The sequence below is a fragment of the Olea europaea genome, chromosome 3, assembly GCF_002742605.1.
Source record: "Olea europaea var. sylvestris chromosome 3, O_europaea_v1, whole genome shotgun sequence".
NCBI lineage: Eukaryota > Viridiplantae > Streptophyta > Magnoliopsida > Lamiales > Oleaceae > Olea > Olea europaea.
In genome coordinates, this window is record NC_036239.1 from 15,031,829 (window position 1) to 15,032,564 (window position 736).

Below are 736 nucleotides of genomic sequence, written 5' to 3' on the forward strand. Positions count from 1 at the left end.
CAATTTATCTTTGGACAAATAGCACGAGGACTGCTTGCGACCATTTGAGGGGAGCAAATACACGAAATGGGGTACCCATATTGTTAATACCCTTTATTTGAATTTTGTTATTAGATTCCCTTTATGCATCTTCACTTTTTATATGAATTTCGCGTAATGATAAGTTAATAGAACATGTATGATTTATATTTGTGAAAGAACATTTATTTGTGAAGAAGTAGTCCATTATCTTGGAAATAATGAGCTAAGCTAGTCTTTGCAGTGAATCCTCCTGTTAAGTAGTCATGCATTATGATAGGAACTCCCAATTCTCTAGCAATTACAGCTCTTTTGATCATTTCTTCGCATGTACCCGCAGTAGCATTCAAGTAATGCCCTTTGATTTCACCTGTTTCGGTCTGTGCTTTATAAAGTGTTTCGGCACAAAATAAGAAACGATCTCTCCAACGCATAAATAGCTGGGAGTTCACGTTCTCATCATCTTTGGTAAAATCAAGTCAAAAATAAGATTTTATTGGATTTATATTTCTCGAATTGCCCTTGCAATTGAAAAACCTCGAAATAAATTATGCAAAATTTATCAATGTCGTATACACAAATTCTTGATAGAAAATCAACATTTTTAATGAGCTCCAAATCTTGAGCCCCAAATTCACCCAATTATCTAGGATTTTTAAGATTTCATACCCAAAAAATAAATAAATAAATAAATAAATAAATATATATATATATATAT

General features: G+C 31.8%; 1 protein-coding gene across 1 annotated transcript in view; it reads right to left on the reverse strand.

Moving 5' to 3' along the window:
• Nucleotides 1–203: 203 nt before the first annotated feature.
• The window catches only part of LOC111378847 (ribulose bisphosphate carboxylase large chain-like), a 1,219-nt gene continuing 686 nt past the window's right edge, over nt 204–736 (reverse strand). Inside the window, exon 3 of the mRNA XM_023002129.1 lies at nt 204–497. Within this exon, the coding sequence (XP_022857897.1) occupies nt 204–497 (294 nt within the window). The remainder of the gene's footprint in view (nt 498–736) is intronic.